At 52.8% G+C, this 20,859-nt stretch overlaps 6 protein-coding genes across 6 annotated transcripts; 3 read left to right on the top strand and 3 right to left on the bottom strand.

The window, feature by feature from the left end:
* Window positions 1–2,534: 2,534 nt before the first annotated feature.
* FPR1 (Fertilization Plus Regulator mating type protein MAT1-2-1) lies at window positions 2,535–3,848 on the top strand (the record flags this gene model as incomplete). Its single annotated transcript, XM_062875344.1, has 3 exons — window positions 2,535–2,872; window positions 2,925–3,184; window positions 3,238–3,848. 3 exons carry the CDS (start codon window positions 2,535–2,537, stop codon window positions 3,846–3,848), a joined length of 1,209 nt encoding a protein of 402 aa, XP_062738594.1.
* A 1,459-nt stretch (window positions 3,849–5,307) lies between these two features.
* APN2 (DNA-(apurinic or apyrimidinic site) lyase 2) lies at window positions 5,308–8,421 on the bottom strand. Its single transcript, XM_062875343.1, has 5 exons — window positions 8,007–8,421; window positions 7,831–7,946; window positions 7,644–7,776; window positions 6,011–7,588; window positions 5,308–5,877 (listed from the first exon to the last, which is right to left on the bottom strand). The coding sequence occupies exons 3-5, from the start codon at window positions 7,771–7,773 to the stop codon at window positions 5,741–5,743; spliced, it is 1,845 nt and encodes a 614-aa protein (XP_062738593.1). The 5' UTR covers window positions 7,774–7,776; window positions 7,831–7,946; window positions 8,007–8,421; the 3' UTR covers window positions 5,308–5,740.
* A 158-nt stretch (window positions 8,422–8,579) lies between these two features.
* On the top strand, window positions 8,580–9,534 carry EAT5 (Cytochrome c oxidase subunit 13, mitochondrial; the record flags this gene model as incomplete). Its single annotated transcript, XM_062875342.1, has 5 exons — window positions 8,580–8,832; window positions 8,915–8,939; window positions 9,186–9,345; window positions 9,414–9,421; window positions 9,489–9,534. The coding sequence occupies exons 1-5, from the start codon at window positions 8,688–8,690 to the stop codon at window positions 9,532–9,534; spliced, it is 384 nt and encodes a 127-aa protein (XP_062738592.1). The 5' UTR covers window positions 8,580–8,687.
* A 347-nt stretch (window positions 9,535–9,881) lies between these two features.
* apc5 lies at window positions 9,882–13,069 on the bottom strand. Its single transcript, XM_062875341.1, has 3 exons — window positions 12,921–13,069; window positions 11,688–12,855; window positions 9,882–11,633 (listed from the first exon to the last, which is right to left on the bottom strand). Exons 2-3 carry the CDS (start codon window positions 12,778–12,780, stop codon window positions 10,000–10,002), a joined length of 2,727 nt encoding a protein of 908 aa, XP_062738591.1. The 5' UTR covers window positions 12,781–12,855; window positions 12,921–13,069; the 3' UTR covers window positions 9,882–9,999.
* A 388-nt stretch (window positions 13,070–13,457) lies between these two features.
* Window positions 13,458–17,005, bottom strand: QC761_120550 (uncharacterized protein). The gene is made up of 3 exons (XM_062875340.1): window positions 16,856–17,005; window positions 14,080–16,757; window positions 13,458–14,000 (listed from the first exon to the last, which is right to left on the bottom strand). The coding sequence occupies exons 2-3, from the start codon at window positions 16,221–16,223 to the stop codon at window positions 13,640–13,642; spliced, it is 2,505 nt and encodes an 834-aa protein (XP_062738590.1). The 5' UTR covers window positions 16,224–16,757; window positions 16,856–17,005; the 3' UTR covers window positions 13,458–13,639.
* Window positions 17,006–17,121: 116 nt separating this feature from the next.
* Window positions 17,122–20,829, top strand: CYT20 (Valine--tRNA ligase, mitochondrial). Its single transcript, XM_062875339.1, has 3 exons — window positions 17,122–17,456; window positions 17,522–19,877; window positions 19,935–20,829. Exons 1-3 carry the CDS (start codon window positions 17,255–17,257, stop codon window positions 20,671–20,673), a joined length of 3,297 nt encoding a protein of 1,098 aa, XP_062738589.1. The 5' UTR covers window positions 17,122–17,254; the 3' UTR covers window positions 20,674–20,829.
* Window positions 20,830–20,859: the final 30 nt, after the last annotated feature.

Here is a 20,859-nt window from a genome sequence, read left to right as displayed (position 1 = left end):
CAGCCCCGGAAGATGATGTAGATGACCCTCTCTGCTCGCAGCTTTATGTGAAAGAAATCAAAAGCAAATTCAAATACTAATTCGACGATTTCATTCGTCAATGAAACAAAAAAAACCATAAGTCTCCCCTTTTCCTTGTCCACAGCTATCCCGTGTTCCTGTGTCTCTATCGTAGTGTTCTTTGTTGCTAATATCCCGGCCTCGGTCCAGATCTACGCCCACGGGAGATCTGGCACTCCCCAGATCGGGTAACTGAAAGTCACGAATAACGGGCGTCGGTAGAACAAATTGTTTCATGCAGTGTTTGCATCGACCGCGCCTCCCTCTCTTTATCTTTCAGCGGCTACAGGTAATTTCGGTTTAAGAGGAGAATCTTGGCGCATACGATCTCTCTTAGATCAACAATCCTTGAGAGTCTTCATCAAATCAACAAATGCTTTGAGTAGTACATCTTGTCTTGAAGTCAACGCATCTTCGTCCGTAGTCTTGAGCATCTCTATCATGGATAATAAATTATGCAGTGGCTGAATGTATCAAGATTAATGCTCAGTCTCTGAATATTGACAACGATGTTTGACTAAGAGGAAGAATAGTTAAATATCTATGTCTCTCTTCTTATTTTCCTCACCGTTTATTATTATGCTGTCTTATTCTGAAGACTCTTGGTTACCCTTGTCTGTTGCTTACTAGGTACCTCGCGGTAAACTCAAGTTGTAGTAATATTAAATCCAATAAGCAAGCATGAACAAGTAGTTAGTTTTTGGATTGAGAAAACAATATGCTAAGTTCCACTGCTGTCAGAGCCAAGGGTCAAATTTAATCTTGGTACTTTGCTTTTGCATCCACTTTCTAGATTGAGAGATTCAACAGGTTTGAGTCACATGGAAATTAATTTGCGAAATAAATTCAGTGCAGTTCTTGGACAGTCCCGAGAGTGCCATGGCGATTATTATAAAGATGAGAATTGATAGATAATGCACCTGTTTCTACGAGAATTACGACGGCGGAGACTTAAATGTTTACCTAGGCAATTTCTATAAAATGACTAGCGAACTTTGGATTGATCTGAAGTGGCATTGGATCTACTTCGTGTTTTTGATATCATTGCCAACCCGTAGAGAGATCTCATATTTATACTGAGTCACTAGCCATTTTAAGACGATTCTGCCTTGGCAATCATGACTATTCTTTGGGAAAAACGAGTTCATGGTGGAACGAGCACTTTGGCACTTAAGCTTTGAGCCTATCACAAAATCCATGGGAGGCGCAATCCGCTATATGTTTCCTAGTCTTAGTAAAGCTTCTTTTCGTCTTGAGATATCGTTTGTTAGTTGGCCCTTCACATTTGCGCGATTCTGCTTTGTAAGCTACCTAATCCATTAAATGTGCAGAATTGTACCGTTGTCTCCATTTCTGTTGGATCCTCCTGTCCGCTTATGAAACACCATTTTTGAATTTACAGCAAGAATTTGTCCTCTCGGATTGGAGTGACTTGACTTGATATCAATAACAGACTGTCTATAACATAAACGAAGGAAGATAGCTATGATATAGTATCTCTCCTCAAAGCTCGCTCTGTCGAGATTAGCATTTGTCTTGGTCAAGGGGCTTCCAGAAACGTTCATGCAGACCGTCGAGGGGTTCAGATTAGTTGAGCTAAGCAGCTTAATCAAGCTTTATTTGAAGACAGTAGAAATACAGATGCAGTGCTGAGTTACTAGAGTAATGTTATCTCCTGCTCAAGAATAAGAGCCACGGATTATATGCCAGACTCGAGTACCCCAATACAGGGGATCCATTGTTATGCGGGTGTGTTCTCTTCCAGGGATTCGCTCCCCTCGAAGACATACCCCGTGCATTTGCTCTAACTTGTGAAACATAGCTTCTAAGTCGCATGGTTTCCAAAAGGAAGCGGTCAGTGCTCACGATCCTCGACCCCTCATTGCCTTAAACTGTGTGGACCAATGCTGGCAGCTTTCAGTATCCAGTGGAAGGGCGCAGATGAACCTGCTCTCTAGGGGGAGATGATGTCGTAGCAAGAGCCTGAGGCAATGTTCGGGCCGAGTCGCTCAAAAATTGAGGTGGTTGGGATAGGTGAGCTTTGGGCAGGTGCCTTATTGTGGCCGAGGGTGAATAAGGGATATTTATTGTGTGAAGGTGAATAACAAAGAAATACACTGACGGGATTGGTCCGCCCCGCCTTTCTGCACTTGTCCATGCAAAATAGCTTGCACTCAGGCCCCTCCATAAATTCCATCCTTTCCGAGCCATCCCTCCGCTTCCCACCAAGCTGCCACCATTTTCGGAAGCCTGTCTTTCTCCTTCAATCTCAGCATCCGAGACCACCAACCAACCCAAGAAGTCTCTTAACCCAAGCGACTTTTTCTCTTCTACAATTGCAGCAGCAGTCTTCTCTTCTTCTCACAACTCTTTCACCTCTCTTCCGGAGCTCTGTCTCACCTCTTCACCCTTTTTTTTTGACTTCTCTTTGTCACCACTTCAACTTCACCACCAACCCTTCGACTATCGTCAAAATGGCTGCCTTCAATTTTGAAGCCTTCTCATTGACGCCCCAGGGCTCTACCATCAGTGCCGCCCCTCGCCCCGCTGCCCCTGCCATCGACAGGACCGTTCAGCAACAATGTGGCAGTTTCGGTTATGGCAATCGTGCATTCCAGTTCGACTTTGCGTCCCTGGAGTCGCTTCCCGAGGACGCGAACCCCGGCTTGACCGAGGTTCTCACCGCCAAGTACTGGAATCACTTCTCAATCCAGCTCGGTCACTGGAACACACTCAAGGTTATCGTCCTTGACGCTCAGATGTTCAGCATCATGCCCGACCACACCAAGAAGGGCGTTCTCAATACAATGAAGTAAGTTCTATTCTCATTTTTGTTCTCCATCTTCGACTAACAGTACTTGAAGGTCGTACTTGGGTGGCGCTGATGCCATGTATGCCCGCGATGCCGACAATGGTCAGGTTGTTATCCTCGGCCCTCGCAGGCTTATGGAGTCGAACATCACCATAGTCGGTAGCACCACCGTTTGGGATCCCAAAAAGAGGCATGTTCAGGCCACTGCCGAGGCCAAGATTCCCCGCCCCCCTAACGCCTACATTCTTTACCGCAAGGATCAGCAGGCTGCGCTTAAGGCGGCTAACCCTGGTATCCCCAACAATGACATTTGTAAGTTACTGCTTGTTGTCCTTGTGAATGATTCATCTGCTAACATCATGCAGCCGTCATGACCGGTGGCATGTGGAAGAAAGAGTCCCCCGAGGTTCGCGCCGAGTACCAGAGACGTGCAACTGAGATCAAGGCGAAACTGATGTCGGCTCACCCTCATTATCGCTATGTACCTCGTCGATCTTCTGAGATCCGCCGCCGCGCTCCCCGCCGTAACCGAGCACAGGAAGTCGCCAATGCTTCCCCAATAGGGGAGAACTCGGGTGCCCCTATCGTAGGCAATCCTATTGTCACCACCATGGAGCAACAGCAGCCCCTTCCTGACATCAGTGTTGCCCCTAACCAGGAGATCACCAAGGACAACGATGTCAGCCATCTCATCGACCCTCCCCATGTCTTCTCTGGTCAGATTACCGAGCTCATGCCCGATGTGGCGAACTTCCTGCCTCCCATGACACGCGAAGGCTGGTCTCCTCTTCATGACTTCCGCGCTGTTCTGAATGGACACACTGGAAACAATGGAGTCGACTGTGCTCTTACTCCAGAATCTGAATCCCAAGATGACTTTGTCGGTACTCCCTCCTCCACGATGCCTGACAACAGTGCCTTCGATTGGATCACTGGAACGGAAGAGGATTTGGCCCAAATCTTCGGTCAATTCTGATCACTTCCGCGGCCTCTTTCGGAACACCAGCTCTTGACACTATTCAGTCACTGCGACCTTTCGCACAAGGTTTGTTGCCCAATGGGCGATGACCTATGCACCAGACGTTGGTTCAGAATGGTAAGTCGTATCACCTCTCTCTCTCTCTACACACGGTTGCTGACCTCTCTTCTAGCTTCAAAGCTTTCACTGGATGCGACACAGTTTGTAACACAACATACTCGATTACCTGACGAAGAATCTGCTTCCTGGTACAACAACATGGAATTATGACGACATTTGCACGGCTTTTTCTCTGAATGACTTGTTTCATATCAACACATCAGCATACCCTGCGATCCCTGCCATTTCCACCGGCGGCGATGTTTTCAAGCGAAGAGGTTTGGTTCTTGGAGGATGATACCCCTTCTCATACTTCTCTTTTCTTCATGGTTCGGATTTGGGATTTGGGCATGGATAGCAGGAGTTTGGCGGATGGATAGCATTTTACAATGTTGGGGCGGAGCGGGGAGTTGGGTGTTGGGACGGTGGGCTGTTTCTTTCATTTTACATATTTTCTATTTGTTTTCATTCTCTTTTCTCAGTGGTACATAATGTCGAGGAGGATCGTGTTGACGGTGTTCACTGGTGGAGGTTGGGGCACATGGATGGATGAGTTTGACGAACGGAATGACCTGGCTCAAGGGGTTCAAAGAAGACGTTCGTTCAAAGCTCCCAACTAGTTTCTTTTGTCTGTACAACAATCAAGTGCATACCCAGATTTCTGATGGTTCCTCGTGCTTGTGATCTTGAATCGCTTGTCTTGATTTGAAGAGGTGATTGTTCTCGAGAAAGTCTTTGGCATCATTGAGATATGATCATCACGAAGTCGGCCGTCGAGATCATTGGTGGTTAGGAATGCATTGTTTTGTCTTGCCATGTCCTCGACAGTTAGAGTTTACCAGTACCGCATGGAGACACCAATGAGGGCATGACGAAGCAGAGAAGAGCCCAGAGACCGAAGTGACGGCGGCGGAGTGAAGCCCATCATCAACACAAGATCCCCCAGCCCATCCTGAGACCACCCAGAGATAAATCACACGACTTGAGCCTCAGAGGCAACTTCTCTTCCCCAACTCCAACCACCGGTTTTGTCAACAGTGAGGGCAACCACCACGACTAAGAAAATAGTTCAAGATCATAAATTTCCCCATGTAGTTCACGTTATATTGATTTACGCCCGAGATATCATTTTCTGCAGAGCTTCGTGTGATTTGATGTGAGCCACATGAAGTCGTCACTTTTTTTTTCCACCTTGGTGGGTGTTGCCAGTGATGGACGAAGAAGCTAACCCCTGCTCCAAGATGGGTGGTGGTAATAAATATCAAGACTCAACGAGGCCATCAAGCCGCTGCACCCCACCCCCTCACCCCCCAAAAAACCTTCGGAACAGATCATCACCACAGAAAACAACTATTCTCCTCACACTGACTCTTCATTGTCAAACTGCCGTTTCCTCGCAGGCCATATCCAATGTCGGAAAACCCGAGCATGCACAAACCAAGAGTTGTCATTGGGGCTAAGCTAGACGGCCAAAATGGACAGCGCCTGATACCGTCTGGATCAAGCAAGTAGCTCGATTACCCGTGTTCTAGGACAACAGCCTCTTTGGCACTTCCCTTCAGTCTGCCAACTCCTCCTCTCTTCCCACTGCCTGTCTTCTTCCCCAAGCCAAAGCAACGTGCTCGTGACGCAAAAGATAGCCAGATCATGGTAGATGCCATGCCACATGCTAATATGTATTATCCCCATCATCCTTTTTCCTATCATTCAACGCCCAAACTCCCCGTTCCAAAATCCCCAAGTAGCCGTCGAGTAGCAAAATGCAGATCAACACCACTGTTCTGAGACCACTAGCCAGACAACGACGCCGCAGAGCTAGGCTTCCACTCGCTGCTCCAGATGAAGGTCTTGCAGCAGAATTCAGTCGTCCCGTCCTCCTTCTTGCCAGATGGACCCGTGGGCCGGGCGCACATGAAGAAGGACCGGCCTGTTGCGGCAAACATCGTGGTCAGCTTCATCACAGAAAAGACATGATAGACGATGACGGGAGCAAAGTTCAGACATCAGAGAGACAAACGAACAAGCAGTGGGCAGAGAAGGGATGAGGGGGAGGAACACACCACAATTGACCCCCGGCTTCTTCGTTATCCTCGATACGCAATCCTCGCCATGCTCACACTTTGGGACGACGCGCTTGCCAAGGAGCTTAGACCAGGAGGCTTTGTTCTCAATAGGATCAAAGACCTTGTCGTCAGTTGGGACGGACGTCAGGGGCGTTTTCTTGGCAGAGCTTTCGGCGCTCCCTTTCAAAGATTGGCTGGGACTTGGGATTTCAGGGGGTAATTCTGCTGGTAGCAACTCTGAAGCAGTAGAAATGTCTGCTGTGGCCGAAGCTGTGTTGTCCGTGCCAGTTGGCTCCTGGCTTGGGCTGGGAACGGGTGTCTTGGGCTTGAAGAAGCTTTTCAGCGTGCCCTGGGAGGCACTCGCACCAGTCTTGGACGGCTCTTTCGCAAGTGTGACCTTTCCCTTCTTCTGTGGTCTTATAGCAGGGGAAGCGACTGCTGGGCGTTTCGCTGGTGGCTTTTGTGGAGAGGCCACAAGTGTGCTGCCCGAGCTTGGGGGTGCTGTGGCTTGACTCGATGGCTGTGAGGAGGCCGGATCGCCGTGGGCCCAAGAGTCTTTCTCAGGGCCCGTAGAGATGGTAATGATGAGAGGAGGTGGGTCTTGACTGCCAGGCATGGCTGTTGCTCTCGTTGGCTTGATCGTCGCTCTAGGCTTCTTGAAGAACATGTCCTTGATACTCCGTCGGTTGCTAAATTCTGGTATCAGCTTTGCCGAAGTTGGGAGGGCATCTTTGATGGTCCACTCTCGTTGCCGTTCGCCGTCCTTGAACATGTCCGTGGGGTTCATGACATCGGTAATGGGAACCGTCGTGCCGTTGTGATTGACAGTATCGCCCATGGTAGCATAGACTGGGCAGTGGTCAGAACCGAGAAGACCCTCCTGGATGTTGGCGTCGATGAACCAGTCCTTGATTCCAGAGCTGCAGAGAACGTAATCAATCCGGCTCCCAAAGTTTCCCGGCCTGCAATTTTTCCGAGTATCCCAGCAAGTGTACATTCCGGTACGGGTGGGATGGAATTCCCTGCAGAGGTCCCATAGAACAGCTTCCTCACGGCCCTCGTCTCTTGTCCCAACCACACGTCCCCCAAATACTATTTGGTTGAGAAAGCGGCGGGACGGACTGGAGAAGAAGTCATCAAGACTCACTTCTTCCTTTCGTAATTGTTCGACCAGACCGGCCGTGTCCAATTCTGAGCGAATGATGTTGAGATCACCGGTAAGAACCACCTCCTTTCCCATCGCGACGAGATTGCGTACTCTGACGTCCATGGCTTCAGTGAAAGCATGGCGGAACTCGTCTCGTGATTCGTCTCGGGTTGCTGGGCTGTAGACTCCTACGAGAACAAAAGCTGCAAACTCGAGGATGACACAGCGGCCCTCAGAGTCAAGTGTGGCTTCGTCAACTTCGCCGGAAAGCTGTCCTGGTCTCGGATAACCTCCGATCTGTTGGTCTTCTGGAAGGTCTCTGAAAGTTGTGGAGGAGTTTGGTGGGCAGAGGATGCCGGTGATGCCTTCCTCGGCGCGGATGGGAGCGCACTTGGAAGAACGAGTGTAAATGGCAACTCCAGAATAGCCTGAGAGAGATTCAGAAACCAAGCCAAAACAGGACACAAAGAAGGGAAGAAATACCCTTCTTATGCTTGGGGAGGCTGAAGTAGACATCCCATCCTGGAATCAAGACCATGTCATCCTGCAGGTCCTTGCGCTGGATCTTGGCCTCTTGCATGACAACAATGTCTGCCTCCAGCGTGTCGAACATTGCCTACAGTCCGTCAGTTTCTTTGAACCTCTGCCAGAGCAGCACCACAGCTCCTACCTGATAGGTGCGGTTCGCGCGCCATGGCTCATACCCGAATGGATTTCTGGAGCTGGTCAGACAAGCGATCTCCACACGCAGGCTCAACTAGGCGGGTGCAAACCTGATGCCATTGACTATGTATATGATGTTAGACCGAACCAGAAACTGGTGGAATTGGAGAGACGGTAGCTTACCATTCCATGACGTGATTCGAAGTGGCATCTCGACACTCAGATGATTGGCATGCACCAACGCCAAGATCTAGGTTATTTGGTGTAACGAATGGGAACTTGAACGGAGAGAACGGGCGCCAGAGATACAACCCAGTGGGGGAATCAGAGATGTTGCATTCACCGGTCGATGGGGCGAACTTGAACAAGGCGAAGCAAAAGAGGAAGTTCGGGGGGGCACGACTGCGGTGGTAGGGGCTTTCCCTTCACTATGAAGAGATTTACAGGCAATTTTAATTGATAAGATACCTGTTCATCCCATCTCTCGCTGTATCTTTGAAATCGTCAACTCACACCTGTTGGAGATGGTCTGCCACCCGAAAGTCGTGGCTGGCGTGGCGTGGCGTGGCGTGGCGTGGCGACGGGCGCTCTTCCCGCCAGGGACGCGCGAGGTCACATGATCTGCTTTCAGATGTCAAAGTGGAAACTATGTCACTGGTCTTGGCACCCAGCGAGAGAGAGCTCCGAAAAGCACGGACCACCGCCGCAAACCCGAGGAGCAGCCGAAAATGAGCTGATTGGACTGTGACCTCACCCCAGGCCAACAGCAACGAGAAGCGGGTCAATTGCTTCATCTTTGACAAAACCACCACGAACCCCCCCCCCCCCTTCGTTGAACGGCACCCAACCCACCAGCCACTCACCATGATTGCCCAGCGCCAGGTTATGCGGTTCGCCGCCCAGCTGCGCACCCAGGCCCAGCGCCGCCTTGCCAGCACCGAGCACGCCGGCGAGAACGCCTTCGTCCGTGAGCGCCGTCATGTCAAGGAGCACGCCAAGGGCACCACTGGTGAGTGTACCTCCTGCGATACCCTCGGCTACCCCCCGGGAACTCAATTGGTGGTCCAAGATAGCTAACAAGGTTTCAACAGAGCTCTGGCGCAAGATCTCCCTCTAGTATGACTCTCCCGAAGCCCCTCTATTGTCACCGCCGAATGCGTGGTTTTCATGTCGCCCTCAGGGTGTTGGAACAGCTCCCGGATATCAGAAACAACTGGTGGAAACGAACTGGAAGACGAGGAGGAGTCAGAGCGAGCGATGGTCGGGGAGCTGGAGATTGGGGGACGCATGAAATCACAATATCAGGAGAAACAAAACAACAGCCATGACGTACCACCGAGCTAACCACACAACCGCCCGCAGCACCGTCCCTCCCGCCCTCATCCTCGCTTCCCTCAACGCTTACAACCTCTGGAACGAGCATTGGGAGCACTGGTCTCACATGCCCCCTCTTGAGGAGCGTGTCGAGTACCCCTACCAGAACATCCGCACCCGCAACTACCAGTGGGGCGATGGTGACAAGGTATGTTTTACTCCCCCCCTTTGACCCCCCTTTTTCTCCAGACCAGACTTACTAACATATACCTCTAGACCCTGTTGTATGTATACCCATAAACAATGACGGCATCCAGTCAAGCCTGTAATGCTAACATGACATCCTCGCAGCTGGAACGACAAGGTCAACTACCACAATAAGGACAAGGAGGCCTAAATGTGCTCTTGACCTCGACGCAACCTGGAGATATGGACAGGTCAACCCCGGTGTATATTGTAGAGAACGACGAAGGCAGACCATTCAATAGAAGTGCGGAGTTGAAGAAGAAGAAGAAGAAGAAGAGGGAGCATACCCTGACAAAGCTGAACACGGTACATGCATTGTTTCCTACTCATAGTGTCAAGTCAAGAAATCAGTTTCTCTGTCTCAGGGATGCATGACCTTCTCTGTTTCCCGCCAGTTCATCCAAACAAACATATCTGCCCGTGAGTCAACACCACAGAGTCAATTCAATGAGGGGAGTAGGCTTGAGCTTGAGCTTGAGCTCAAGGATAGAGCTTTTACGGCCAAACTAGCATATCCCTGTCTAGGCTGATCATAGCTCTATGATACATTTCGTTCTTCATTGTTTATCTGACATGCCTCGCTTCCCTCTCAGTATTTTCACATACAATCCCCTGTCTATCCATTGACCCTCTCCACCTCCCTCCTCAAACTCAAATACCTGGCCGCATACCCCTCGCCCACCCCCTCATCCCCCAACCCCCTCATCACCGTCGCCATCTTAGCCAGCACCTCCGCCTGCTTCTCCACCTCCTCCACCCTTTCGAAATACTTGTACGCGCTCTCCAGCGCAGCATGCGCCCTCATCATCATCTCCCTCTGCCTCCTCCTCCCCCTCTGCCTCTCCAGCTCCGTCGACTCGTCCGAAACAGCCATACAAAAAAACTGCCCCGCCTGCCCCATCCTCGCGTCCGCCAAGAGGTTATACAACGTCCCCGCTGTGAACGAGACATCGGTCTCCAGCACCCTCGGCAGCACCGAAAGCAACAGCTGCGCCGCAGCCGAGAACTCCGACAGTGAGTTCAAAACGTTGGCCAGAGCGCCGACGGCCTGCCACAGAAGCGGGATGTTCAGCGCCCGCCAGGCCATCGAGGTGGCACGCATCGCTATTGTGAAGCCCTTTTCTGGGCGGTTGATCTCGTCAAAGAGGTGGGCCTTGGCGATGAGGAGACGAATGCGGAGGGCAACGTCGCGGTTGTTTTCTCCGAGGTTGGCCATCATGTTGTCGATTTTGGTAAAGGCGCCGTCAAAGTCCCTGCGGCGGACCAGAGCCTCGATGTGGAGGGTGTCGATGATGAAGACGGTGTCCGGTTCTGCGTCCTCGGGGCCAGTTTGGAGGAGCTGAGCCAGCAGGGTGTCGACGGCAGGGAGGTTGTTCCTGTGCAGGTCCCGACGAAGCTTCAAGAGGCCGCGGTAGAGGTGCCAGTATTGATTTGGCCTCGCTGACCGCAGCGAGTTCTGATCAAGGGACTCGAGCATGGCAAACGCCTCTTCGTATTTCCCCTTGCCGGCGAGAAGCCCGGCTAGACGACAGGTGATCTTCAACTCGTCGTCAAAGACCGAGTTTCTCGCGTGGCAGCTGAGGAAGACCTGGCATGCCATCGAGGCCATGCTGGAAAGCCCGAGGCGGTCCCACATGGCGATAGCCATCGAGATCTGGGCGCCCATCATGGTCTTCATGTTGCGCTCGACGATCAGTTGGGAGGATCGCACCATGTGCTCGAAGGCAACGGCGACACTTTCGCCGTTGGCCAGGCAGAGCTTGGCTTCGCTCTGGAGGGCCGAACTCCAGAGGATCCACATGCCTGTTTCTTTGGCCTTGACTCGGAGGAAGGCGAGGGTCTCCTTTCCGCTGCCAAGCATGCTGTTGTTTTCGAGTTCTCTGACAAGATGGGGGTGTGCCCTGCCGAAGTGGAAGAACCAGTTTAGAGCAAAGTTGAGACATGTCGTGTCCCTGTTCTCCCGAGCCGTTGATACTGTCTCCAGCATGGTTGCCACGGCTTCCTTGTGACAGCCAAAGTCGGACTGAACAATAGCGAGGTTCATCAAGGCGTACTGATAGAATAGTCGATCTCGGTTCTGCATGGTGTAGTCGAAATATCGATGAAGGTAGTCGAAAGATGTTGGAAAGTCCCCTGACCGCCAGGCGTCCGAGAAGTTGAGGTAGTGCGATAAACTCGGCACTGTATGACTTCCCTTCAAGAAGTTCCTGAACCGGTCTCTGATCTGTGGCGGTATCCTGTTGCCATACTCTACATGGTGTCAGTCATGCTCCCGTTCCACCCCCACCAGAGAAACAGACTCACTCTGTATCTGCTCGATCTGAAACTCCAATAATCCTTCCACATCATCGCTGCTCACCGGCAACGTCTCCCCCCCTTCCATCCCCCCCTCCCCCCTTGCCAACAGCCCAACCGCTGGCAACAACATCCTCCCATACGCCACTACCGCCAGCTCCCCCGTCTCCTTCTGTCCCCACTCCCCTTCTGCCTCCGTCAAAACCTGATCAAAACTTAACCTCCCCCCATGCTGCGGATGCCTCCTCGCCCAGTACCCCGCCGTCGGCTGCCGATACCTCACAAAAACCCTCCACAACTCCATCACCCTCTCAAACTTCAACCTCACAAACTCGACATGTGCCCTCCTGACAAACGCCCCAAAGGGACTATTCCTCCCCAACCTCGTCCTCCCCCCCAACTCCCCCTCCTCGTCCTCCAGCCCCAACCTCCTCAGCTCCTCCTTCGTCCTGCACAATAACCCCGGTATCGCCGCAAAAAACTCATGCAGCTTGTGCAAACTGTCTAGTCCCCACAACTTCTCCAAAAACCGATCCCAGAGCCGACGGCCGGGGAGTTTATCCGCTGCCGCCAGCGGGGAGAGCAACGTCTCGAAATCTTTGATCGAGGTTACAAGCCGGAGGGTGGACTCGGCTTTTTTCCAGCGGTCGGCAGGGGTGAGATTCTTATTGTTGTTGCTGTTGTTGTTGGGGGATTGGGCAGTCGAGAGGTCGCAGTCGATGAGGTTGGAGGCGAGGAAGTTGATCACTGGGATGATCCCTTCGTTTGGGACCGCGCCTTCGACGTAGAGCTCGATGAGGGCCAGGAGGCCGATTTTGGCCGGGGTGAGGAAGCGGGCCATGATGGGTCTGGTGTGCCCCTCGAGGGGGGTTGTTGTTGTTGTTTTGGATAGGATCAGAACGCTTGGGGTTTGGGGTGTGGGGGTTGGTTGACGCGGGTGGTGTTGATGTTGATGTTGACGTTGATGTTGATGTTGATGTTGACGTTGACGTTGACGTTGATGTTGACGTTGATGTTGTGTGCTGTGCTGTGCACGGCCCCTGATCCTCTCAGTGAGCGAGGGCGCTGTGGCGGGGTGAACTGAGATTTGAGATTCGACCATGCAATCTGTTCCCGTCTGCTACAAGACGACGGACCACCAGCTTCTCGATACGTTTTGAAGTGACAGAATTCTTCTCTGTTCCATTGTTAGCTCATTTCCATGTCAAAATTCGGAGAAATGGAAAGCGCTCGCTGACTTACCTGATGTTGAAGGTGAGAAGTTGCAATGAACGCGTTGGGCGCTGTGGAAGGAGTGTGGGTGAGCGTGTGCTGTGATAAGATAAGCCCACTTCATACTCACTATCTACCTGGGAGAGAATACACATCAGCACATTATGCAAAACATGATGATCTTCATCTTCTTTTGTGCACTTCATATTTGTTCATTGAACGTAAGAATTATTGCCTCAGCCGTCTTAGCTGTCCCTGTATTTTATCTTCTCATAGGACAGCGAGATTCATCCTGAGCAGCCGCCAGCCATGTCGCAGGAGATCGAAAGAGGCCAGAGGAGATATGTAGTAGAAGTGAAGAGAAAAAGTTCTTTGTGAAATGAAAGCTACAGCTATCCAAGTGTCTAAGCCTTGTGGGGGTATAATCCTAGTGAGTTTACTCTGCCATGTCTGATGGGATCCTGTGACTGGCCGCTTCCAATGAAAACACCAACCCCCTCCCCCCCCCCCTTCCCTGGGCTCCTCGTACATTCCAAGTACGTATCAGAGTAAAGATAAAATTTATCAGGTCAAAAACGAAAAGAGGTATCAAAGTTGTGTATGTAAAAGAGCGAGTGACGGTTTTGAACAATCCCAGGTGTTCGGTCCCTTGCCCAACGCCCATGAAAATGACCTCCTACCCCAAGTGCGCCAGCCAAAAATGCGAAATCTCTTCAAAAAACAACGGATGCCACTATCACCATGCTGTATTACAGGCGGCTCTCTTCACGGTCGTCGGCCGCAAAACGCCGGTTCTCGTGCCGATTCAAAAATGCCTGTCCGAGCTCGCCCCTTAGTAGGTGCGCCATGAAGTCATACCATCTCACCTCATGTATCTCTCTCTGTACGTGCGCAAGAGCCTCTCTTCCTTCCTCCACGTCTGACAAGCGGTTGGAGGAATACGATCCATGGTTGGAGTTCACGAAGCTGGAAGACTCAGGACGAGTGTACTCGCTGTCGTCATGATACGGCTCGTAGTGTGGGCTTGATGGCGAACCACGAGCTAGAGACTTGACGATATCATTTTTGCATATCGGGCAAGTTCTCCGTCTGGTGGTGAGCCATGGTGTGCTGTGACAAAAATCAGTAAACACGTCGTCAAATTTGTGAATTTTCACGTCGTCTAGTTTTTGACTTTAGATCCACTCACATGCAGTCCACATGGAACTCATGGCCACAAGGCAAGCTCATGACCTTACTGACGCCGTCCACGTATTCCTCCAAACAAATCACACATTCGCTCTGTCTTCCCATGTACTTCTTCCATTGACTGGCACCATGCACCCGGGTGTTGTCTGGTGAGGATGATCGCCCGGCCTGCAAAGCGTTATCAGCCCTCAAAAGATCCGAAGGCTCAGGCACGCCAGTAGTGGTCCGAGACCGCGGCCGCGATCTCGAATTTCCTTGCAACAGGGGCGTTGTAGGTGAGGAGCTGTTGGGCGACGGCGTCCTGGATGATTGGCTGGGCGATGGCGCAACTGTGCGGTAGGTCCGTACCGGCAACCGATCGACCACAGCCTTGGGTGCTCTCCATCTCCGCCTTCTGTACTTAGCTCGCAAGATAAGAAGCGTGTACACAACCGTGAGGGTAATCAAGGGGCTGATCACCAGGACCAACAGGGTGTCGAAGAATGGACTGGCACTGCCGGTAGGAGTGATCGTGACCCATAAGCCTTCCCGCACATTGCCATCCTCTTTGTTCCCCAAGCTTTCCGGCGACGGTCTTGAGCTCTCCTCTGTGGCAAATTGCTCTTTAGCGTCGTCCCCGAAGAGCTTATAAATAAGCCCACTGGAGCTTTCCGAGGAAGAACCAGACTTTCCAGAACGATGGCCATGTGAGTCTCCAGGGACATACTCGCCACTACCTGGCGTGATACTGCCACCTCTCAAACCACTAGACTCCTTGTTGGTGGACTGGTTTTCCGGTGCCGGCCGATCTTCCTCGTCCTCCTCGGAAGACCTAACAAGATCGGGGTCACGCCAGTCTTGTACACCTATCTGAAAACCATCACCCGGCGACTTGTCCTCCTCAGAGGACGCACGACCACCCGCTCCATTCTTGTTACCCTTATCCGCACTTGGTTGGAGGAGTCTGATGCTTTCGTCGCTCCACTCGTCAGCTGCGACCCAGTTCAGACGACCACTGCTTGGCGGCCGGCTCTGCTCTGACCCTTTGCTTCCACTATCCCCCCAGAAGAACAGACGGGAGATCCAGCTCCTGCGTGTCGAGCGTGACTTCTTGACCGCAGGGGCCGAGGCATCCTGGAACGACGCAGTTTTGACCCCCTGGGCGTGAGGGCCAGATTTGGGTCTATGGCCCGCACCTGTATTGGCCGCTTTGGTTGGTTTATTGACCCCAGGCTTGCTGGAGTGCTGTACTTTCAAGATCGGGTTTCCGTTCTCGTCCAGAATATCTTCGATGAAACTGCCTGGTTGCGCGAGTGATGACAGTAGCATGGCGGTCGTTTGCGATGTGAAAATCGAGGGGATTGTGACATTATCGACATTGCCCCTCGCAAACATCTGGATCAACGGACCCCCTTTCACATTATCTCCAACAATCACCCCGATCGCACCGCGGCGCTGCGCCCACTTGACCTTCTCCAGGAACCCACAACCACCTCTGCTCAGCAATGTGATCTTGCCCGTAATTTCTGCCGTCTCCTGCATGGATTGGATATCGGCATGACTTGACGCTGAGACCACCGAGCCTTCGCTGTAGGGGCTGCGAGTCTGGTCAAGTTCCTGGTGAAGGTAGTCGTCGGTCCCATCGTGACGCCTTTCCGAAGATTTTCCGTCCGCTGGAATCCCTGCGCCCAAAGGATCACGCTTTGTACTTTTGGTGTTCAGTGCAGCGGGCCCTGACTTTGAGGCTGCGGACCCATGTACAGTGGTTTGGATCGACAGCTTAGGTCTCCCATCCTCCCAGCCCGGGAGATCGCTGCAGCCGAGCTCGCCCCCAACCTCGCCCTCTTGGAGATGATCTTCAGCAAATCCACTTCCTATCCATAGTTGCCCGCTCAGGCCGTCGGCAGGGAGGATGGGCCCAAAGGCAGCCGGTCGCGCAGCAAAGAAGGTACTATTATCATCGAACAGGCTTATAGCAGCATTGGGAGGGAAGAGCGATAACGGCGCAGTGAAGGAGAAGAAGCTCCGGAATGACGATTTCCGGGTCGTCAATGGTGTCACGGCGGGGGCGGCGTTGGGATGGCGGAGGGAACTGATGGCCCTGCACACGAGGAAGAGCGACGCGGAGAAGAAAAGAACCAGTATCGCGATCCGTGGAGGTCGCATCGTAGATTATCACAGCGCAAGCGGCCGCAAGGAGGCGTCCGGCCTGCTCTTGACCAGGACTTGCGTAGGGCTCAGAAACAAGCTGCAGTTGGGACGTTGGGTCGGGCGGGCTTGAGCCGTCGCGTCGTGGCGCGCCTAGGTAGTCATCCGCTGTAGCCCTGGGAAATAACACTGGCGTCAAGGGAGCACGTTAAGGAGGAAAAGGCAAGGCGACCGAGGTGGGCGGGAAAGGGGGTGAAGGCTGAGCACGGGTTGATGTTGTTGGAGATGACGAGATAATCAATCAATGAGCGATAAGAGCATTAGAGTTACAGTGTAGCGGCCAGTCTTGGTAAGGGAGAGCTGGAAAGTGGCGTGGGTCAAGTGGACTCCCTCGCAGCGGATAGGACCGGGAACAGCTGCTGAATTGTACGTGGGGCGACCTGTCTTGCAAGCATTCCCCGCATTCCTTCCTCGATAGTCGCCTTTTTGACGGCACGTGCCTCTGATTCTCGAATTTTTACATATCTCCAACAGTTCTGTGTTGGGTGCAATCTACAAGCCACACAAAAGAGTCAGCAAGAATACTCATTGCTTGAGTAATCCGGGGTGGAGCAACGGGCTGTGCTATGCACTTATCAGTAAGGAGTCACACAGGTGGACGGGATTCTCAACTTGTGGTAGGAGAAGCTTGAATGCTTGGGCATTTCGAACTTCGCTTGAGGAGGTCATGTTGGGGAAAAAAAAAGGGGTCCATGTTACAATTTGTTCCAGAATCACTCGACGGCCAGCCTTGTGTGTTGGGAGACAAAGTTGGGGCCAAGGTCGCGCGGGGTAGTAGTGGCAGAAAGCAACAGAGAAGCAAGCTACCCACGGGTTAGGGTTCTGTACGGTATGGTTCAGGTCGCAACTGACTCGACGTTGAATCCTCGCCGGAACCCCACCTTTTTTTGCATATGGAAAAAGAGCCTGCAGCCAGCATGAAAGGCCCCTCGTTAAGAGTCACGCTGCCGCCCCTCTTAATACTCAATTGACCCCCCCGCTGAGCCTGGATGCTGAGCTCGTCGTGGCGACTGGTTAGTTCGACACGGAACTCGCTGCTTAAAGCATCCTTGGCTTCTTTCCGTCCAGAACCTCGAATCTATCACTCCTCAGCGTACCGACTATCCAAAATGGCCGACGAAGCTGCTAAAGCCCCCGCGCCGGCGACCACACCGGCCGCCGCTCCCGATGCGCCTGCGCCAAAGAAAAATGGTGAGTCTAGATCCGCCGAGCGCCGCCATTGTCGTTTCCTTGATCATATTCTGACATGCCCAAAGAGGCCAAGGAGAAGGCCAAAGCCGAAAAGGCTGCCAAATTCGCTGCGAAGCAAGCTGCCGCCAAGCTGAAGCAACAGCAACAAGCCGGTGACAAGCCTGCCGAAGCCCCGAAGCCCAAGGCGAAGAAGGCCGAGACTCCTGTCCTTCCCCCCTACAAGGACGAGACCCCAGCTGGCGAGAAGAAGAAGATCCAGCCCTTCGATCACCCGCACTTCTCAGCATATAACCCCAAGGCCGTCGAGTCGTCATGGTATTCATGGTGGGAGAAGAGCGGCTACTTCAAGCCTCAAGAGCCCCGGACCCCTGATGCTGGCAAATTCGTCATTGCCCTGCCGCCCCCGAACGTCACTGGTGCGCTTCACTGCGGCCATGCTCTCGCCAACTCTCTCCAAGATACACTTATTCGATGGAACCGGATGAAGGGCCTCAGCACACTCTGGGTCCCGGGTTGCGATCACGCCGGTATCGCCACTCAGTCCGTTGTCGAAAAGATGCTGTACAAGAGAGAGAAGAAGACGCGCCACGATCTAGGCCGCGAGGAGTTCACAAAGCGCGTGTGGGAGTGGAAGGGGGAATACCATGAGCGCATCAACAATGCCCAGAGACTCATGGGTGGCTCCATGGACTGGAGCCGCGAGGCCTTCACCATGGACGAGAACCTGACTGCCGCCGTTATGGAGGCGTTTGTCACTCTTCACGATGAGGGTCTCATCTACAGGTCCAACCGCTTGGTTAACTGGTCCACTCACCTTCGTACCGCCCTCAGCACCTTGGAGGTCGTCAACAAGGATATCACCGGGCGCACCATGATTGACGTGCCGGGCTATGACAGAAAGGTTGAGTTCGGTGTCCTCACATACTTTAAGTACCCAATTGAGGGGTCAGACGAGTTCATCACTGTTGCCACCACACGTCCCGAGACAATGTTGGGCGATAGCGGTATCGCTGTCAGCCCCGGTGATGCCCGCTACGCACACCTTGTCGGAAAGCACGCTCGTCATCCCTTCACCCGGAGGTTGATGCCCATAGTCGAGGATTCCTACGTTGACCCAGAATTCGGCACTGGTGCTGTCAAGCTCACCCCCGCGCACGACTTCAACGATTACAAGCTCGGCGTCGCCCACAAGCTTGAGTTCATCAACGTCCTTACCGAAGACGGCTTGATCAACGAGAACGGAGCTATGTTCCAGGGCCAGAAGAGATTCAACGCCCGTTACACGGTTGTCGAGGAGTTGGCTAAGCTTGGCTTGTTCGTCAAGAAGGAGCCCAACGCCATGGTTATCCCCATTTGCGAGCGCAGTGGGGATGTTATCGAGCCTCGCATGGCGCCTCAGTGGTGGGTGAAGATGGAGGACATGGCCAAGGATGCCATGAGAGTCGTTGAGAGTGGTGAGATCAAGATCAGCCCGGAGAGTGCCCGCAAGAGCTACTTCCAATGGCTCAACAACATCACCGACTGGTGCATTTCCAGACAGTTGTGGTGGGGCCACCGTATCCCGGCGTACCGTATTGTCCTTGAAGGCGAGGACAGCGAGGAAACAGACAAGGCCACCTGGGTTGTTGGCAGAAATGCCGAAGAGGCCAAGGCCAAGGCCGCCGAGAAGGCTGCCGAGCTGTTCCCCGGCAAGAACTACACCCTCGAGCAAGACCCTGACTGCCTCGACACCTGGTTCAGCTCCGGCTTGTGGCCCATGGCTATCTTGGGCTGGCCCAACACGGAGAAGGATGATTTCAAGAAGTTCTTCCCCACCGAGCTGCTCGAATCCGGCTGGGATATTCTGTTCTTCTGGATTGCCAGAATGATCATGCTCTCCCTGAAGTTGACGGGCAAGGTTCCCTTCACTGAGGTGTACTGCCACTCGTTGATCCGCGACGCCGAAGGGCGGAAGATGAGCAAGAGTTTGGGTAATGTCATTGACCCGTTGGACATCATCAACGGTATCAAGCTCGAGGACCTTCATGCGAAGCTCTTGACAGGTAACCTCAGGTCTGACGAGGTTGAGCGTGCCACCAAGTACCAGAAGCAATCGTTCCCTGGCGGCATCCCAGAGTGCGGCGCTGATGCTCTGCGTTTCACGCTTCTCTCGTACACCACCGGTGGTGGCGACATCAACTTCGACATCCGCGTCATGGCGGCCTACCGCAGATTCTGCAACAAGGTTTGGCAAGCTTCCAAGTACGTGTTGGGCAACCTTGGCGATTCCTTCAAGCCTGATGCCCAGCTTGACCTCGCGGCTCTGTCGGTCCCAGAGCGCTGGATTGTTCACCGTACCAACGCGGCCGTCAAGGGCATCAACGAGGCTCTCACGAACAGGCAATTCTCCACTGCCACCAGGCTCGTGTACTCGCTCTTCTAGTAAGTCAACGGTTTCCCTTGGGTCAAAGTTCAGACAGAGCCTCTAACCAAACACAGTGATGACTTCTGCGACATCTTCGTTGAGAACAGCAAGGGCATGCTGGGCCCAGATGCGGACCCTGCCCAAGCCAACTCTGTCCGCCAAGTCCTCTATTTTGTTCTTGATACGTGCCTGCGTCTACTGCACCCTATGCTTCCCTTCATCACCGAGGAGCTCTGGCAGCGTCTGCCACGGAAGGCTGGAGATGAGACTCCTTCCATCCTCCTGGCGCCGTATCCCGAGGCTGACCAGGCTCTCGAGTTCCCTGCTGAGAGTGCAGACTACGAGCTTGGTCTCAAGTGCGCTAGCGGTATCAGATCGTTGGCTGCTGAATACAACATTCGTGATGGCCGTGCCTTCATCGTGGCTTCTACTCCTGCCGCCTTGGAGAAGGTGAGCGCGCAGCTCAACGCCATCAAGACCCTCTCCGGCAGGAGCATTGCTTCCACCGAGGTTATCGAGGAGTCCGCCACCCCCAAGGGCTGCGCTGTTAGTGTCGTGAACGCCGAGATTGTTGTTCTTCTCCAGGTCAGCGACCAAATCACAGATATTGCAGCCGAGATCAAGAAGATCACCACCAAGCTTCAAAAGACCACCGTCGCAATTACCAAGCAGGAGGAGCTGATCAACCGTGAGGGTTTCGAAAAGGTCAGTGATGTTGTCGTAACAGCTGAGAAGAAGAAGCTTGCCGATGCACAGGCGGCCAAGGAGAACTACGAGCGGACACTCGCCGAGTTCAGCAAACTCAAGCTCTAAGAAAACAAAAAAAAAGGGGGGGGGATTTAAAAGGAATTTTTCGTAGTGTTAGCCAATACTCATCATCCATAGAATACAATCTTCCATTTACTTGTGATGATTGCTGCCCCTGATTCCACCCAGACCGAGTGACGCTTATCTTATCAGTTAGCCCAGAAATAATATGGGGCCGTGCTGCGAAGATAT

This window comes from Podospora bellae-mahoneyi (genome assembly GCF_035222275.1).
Source record: "Podospora bellae-mahoneyi strain CBS 112042 chromosome 1 map unlocalized CBS112042p_1, whole genome shotgun sequence".
NCBI classification, from domain to species: Eukaryota; Fungi; Ascomycota; class Sordariomycetes; order Sordariales; family Podosporaceae; genus Podospora; species Podospora bellae-mahoneyi.
The sequence above is the reverse complement of the archived record's forward strand: the minus strand, read 5'-3'. Positions and strand labels throughout refer to the sequence as shown.